Source organism: Phalaenopsis equestris, unplaced genomic scaffold, assembly GCF_001263595.1.
Source record: "Phalaenopsis equestris unplaced genomic scaffold, ASM126359v1 Scaffold233627, whole genome shotgun sequence".
Lineage (NCBI taxonomy): Eukaryota > Viridiplantae > Streptophyta > Magnoliopsida > Asparagales > Orchidaceae > Phalaenopsis > Phalaenopsis equestris.
This window is the reverse complement of record NW_018251568.1, coordinates 81,900-85,934: the sequence shown is the minus strand read 5'-3', so window position 1 is coordinate 85,934 and position 4,035 is coordinate 81,900. Positions and strand designations below refer to the sequence as shown.

The 4,035-nt window shown below is 33.0% G+C and overlaps 1 protein-coding gene across 1 annotated transcript in view; it reads right to left on the bottom strand.

Annotated features, from left to right (window-relative positions):
* LOC110038720 (stellacyanin-like) overlaps window positions 1–1,664 on the bottom strand; it is a 2,963-nt gene extending 1,299 nt beyond the window's left edge. The window contains exon 1 of the mRNA XM_020743615.1: window positions 1,502–1,664. Within this exon, the coding sequence (XP_020599274.1) occupies window positions 1,502–1,661 (160 nt within the window). The 5' untranslated portion in view covers window positions 1,662–1,664. The remainder of the gene's footprint in view (window positions 1–1,501) is intronic.
* Between the last annotated feature and the right edge of the window lie 2,371 nt (window positions 1,665–4,035).

The following is a 4,035-nucleotide window of genomic DNA, read 5'->3' as shown; positions in this document are numbered from 1 at the left end:
TATATATATATAAGAAGTTAAAATTGCAATCAATAACTGAACTGATATTTGAACAACTATATTAAACTCACTAAATAAGATCAATTTGCATAAAATTTTTTTATTTTATTTAAATGATACACACCCCAACACAACACCATAATACAAGAAGTACTCCAAAAAAATAAATAAATAACAATTAATTTGGGCGGAGGCCGAGTTTGAAATTAATAGATCGAAATTATAATCTCAAAAACTCGACATTCAAAACTACCCGTTTGGGGCAGCTTATAAGTATGGCGGCATTTTTAAAAATGCCGCCTAATTGTTTGTTTTGCGTGTTTTTTGAAAACGCTATCTGCCGCGATTGTGTTTTTTTCACTAAATGCAGGCCACGGGTCCGCCTCTGCGGTCGACCTGCGGGCCTCATTTGAGGATAAGCTACTTATCCTGAAACGCACAAGCTGCCCCAAACTTAGACTATTTAAGAAAGGCTGCCTTAAATAATAAAAAAAAATTTAATATTATCTTCAATCAATAGGTTTACGTATTGGAGCACTATTTATCATTTTCTCAGGCCGTTTATGTGTCCAAATCATAACATAATTTTTACTAGTCCGACACGGCTCCTAATTACGAATATTTAAGATCAAATCATTTTGTAGTCGAACCATACATAACTATTTATTCCCACATTAAAATTACTATAAAATACCAGGAAGATTTATCACATTCATGCTGCATGAATTCAATTCATTTTAAGAGTGTATTTTAAGAAAAACAATGGATTTTATTTACTTTATATAATTTTGAGAGAATTTATTAAATTTCATTTTAAGAGTGTCAACGAGTCGAGTCGATCTCGAGCCACTCTTAACTTGAGCTACGCTGAATTAATTAATCAAGTATAAGTTTGATTCTGATCTTAATTCTAGGAGTTTGAACCGTCTCAAAAGCCAATTTATTTATTATGAAAAGAAGAAAATAATATTAATTCCTTAAAAAAATGAAGAATTGAAAGAGTAATTACAACATAAATAATACAAAATCACTTGAAATTAAATATTGAATATAAATTTTAAAATATTTTAATAGTTTGTAGGTAAAACTTTGAATTTTAATATATTTTGAAGTTATTTAATATTAATTATTTTTAAAATAAGCCGACTCACGAGCTGACAAGTCGCCAAGGTTGGCTTGAGCCTCACGAGGTATTTATTGAGCTGACATCAAGCGGGCACTCAAGCCAACTTGATTTAGGGTGCGTTCGGGGCAGCTTCTGTTTATCCAGATAAGCCGCTTATCTGGAAATGAAGACCGCAACGTTCGACCCGCATTCCGTGTTTAGTGTAAAAACCCAAATGCGTTTTCGGATAAGCTGCTCAAAGACAGGTTCCAAACGATGAGACGACGTTTCAAAATGCCGCCGCAACGGATAAGTTGCCCAAAATAGAGCCTTTCTTGCATCGCTATTTTAAATCAACGAGAAAGTAAATGAATGCTACATGAAGAAATCACTTACATAAAATATCACCAACAGAGAAAACTCTGGCCTCCGGCCATGTAGCGAGATCAGCGCTAGTATCCCAGCCGGCGGTGTCTCCGACCAAGAACAAGGCCCCTTCACAAGATAACAGCAGCGTAAGACCAACTAACCCTGAGAGCAGCAGAGGTTTTGCCATTAATGCAGGTTGAAAGTTCTCAGTTATATTGAAAAGCCAATCACATATATATACTCACATTTTTTATGGTAGATTGATTGGTTTATATTAGCTTACCTAACTCTTCAAGCCGAAGAGAAGCTCAGATTCCTTAAAAACTGTATTTTAGTTGATATTGTATTATTTAGAGGTGGATTACAGGAGTGAATGAAGTGGAAGTTTTGAGCTGGTGGATGAGGTTGTTGGGCAGCGGTTTAACAGATCAATTGCTTTTTGTGCTAGCAGTTGATCGATCGAGAATTTTTTTTTTCTCCTTCTTTTTTATATTGTTTTGTTATGTGGTTGTTGGAAATTGAGTTTAACTAAGTGAAGATATGCTACGTATGATGATGGCAAGCTAAATAGTTTATAAGTTGTGTTTGTTTGGTGAAAAAGTAAAGTTATTTGTTAAAATGATGAACATAAAAGAAGAAATAGACATCTTGTTGGTTTTGTTTTTTTGTCCTATTACATATGACAACTGAGTGTTCATAGAGCCAATTTATAAAATTGGGATCTATGTAAATAGAAAACATTAAATAGATATATGAAACTAAATAAACTATTACAGTCAATTTCAATATGTTTGATCCGTTCGTGAAGATGAGATTTTCAGTGCTATAAATAGAGCTTAATTATCACAATGAACTAGATTTGATTGTGGATGGGTGAGACTAAAGTGTACGAGAATATATTTTTAACCATTGCAAATCAAATGTAAGTGGCACAGGATTGTGCTTTTGAAGTAGAACAAGATGGAAGGAGGAAACCAAACTTTTTTTGAAAGTAATAAAAACTTATTATGTCAAACTGTTCATTATAAAAAAAAAGTTTTGAGCAAAAAAAAGTTTTTGTTTCTATTTTCATTTTATAAACTACTAAGAAAGATTCAAATTTTAGAGTGGAGAATTGCCTAAGTTAGTGTCTTTCTAGTTCCTTCGACGAAATTGTTGGTTGTCTCTTGAAGCCAAGAAATAGAACTGGAACATGTGATGAAACGACAAGTTATGAGAAAATTGACCATTCAATGTCAAAACATTCAACCAACGTCATCAAAGAACTAGGAGCAAAAAAAATTGAACATCTGATATTAAAAAACTTGTCATATAATTATCATATAATATGTCCAAGTGTATATTTTCATTTATACAAAAGAATGCCTTCTTTAGAGCAAAATACTAAATGCCTGAGAAGTATCAAACATTAATTCTATTAACCTCATTTTTGATGAGATTGACGAACATTTGCCTAGCTCTCCTCTTAGCTGTTATGATCCAACCCCATAAATTTGTTTGAGAAGATAAAGGTCGATTAGAAATCATTATGTTCTCTTTTGGATATAAATGAAACTAAAAGCTTAAGATGAAATTTGAGCGCATTAAGGTCCATTTAAACCAAATGACATATTAAGGCGTATTAAGGTCCATTTAAACCAAACCTAAGTTTTACTTAGGAGAGTAAGTTTTAATTGGGCCAACATCATCCTTGATACACAAAAAATTCTTCTTGGGATTCTTAAGCTAACTTAAGCCTAAATTTAAACCCAATTAATTCTTAGATCATTTTAACTCAATTTGGCTAGGATGAACCAAAATTTAATCGAATTAAATTCAAAACAAATCAAACTTGTTTAAGAAGCAATTTACAACACCTCCTAGCCGTTGAACTAGAATCCATTTCCATTGGACTCTGATAAAGTTTGATTGAGCTTTACCCAACTTTGTCCCACTAGGTTTAGATCAGCCATCTTAGACCAAATCAACCCCAAACTGATCAATCACATTAAATCAACCAATAATTATGAATATAAGAAACTTACTTAAGTAGATCCAAACCATTTAGATCAGCAAAAATTTTTAAATAGCCTAGCCCAACTGAATTAAATACATCAATATGAAGCATAAGCCAAAGCATTGGACCACAAGGTTATGAATTTTTCTAAAGCCTTCTCTAACTCATCTCAAACTAGTAGATAGTCTAAAACTTGCCTTACGGCCTAAGGCTATGAATTGCTATTATTGTCACTACACGATTCAATCTGAACAACAACAGAGCTTGTTAAAAAAGTCCTTGAGCACCTCAGTGGTCATCTCCATCAAGCTCATATGTCAACTTTAATCTATGAAATTACCATTGCCATAGATGGACTAGCATTGGTTGATGAAATTCTTACAAACTAATGTCTTTCACTTGGCTCTTATATGCTCAAAACATACCTCATAATCCAAATAACCATCTGCATTCTATCCCCAACCCAATTACTCTTCCCTTTCCCACTCTAACACTAAGCTTTGACAAGCTCATTATGGATACTAATGGGTTTCAAATCTTGACATCCTTAGACTTTGGAGATTAA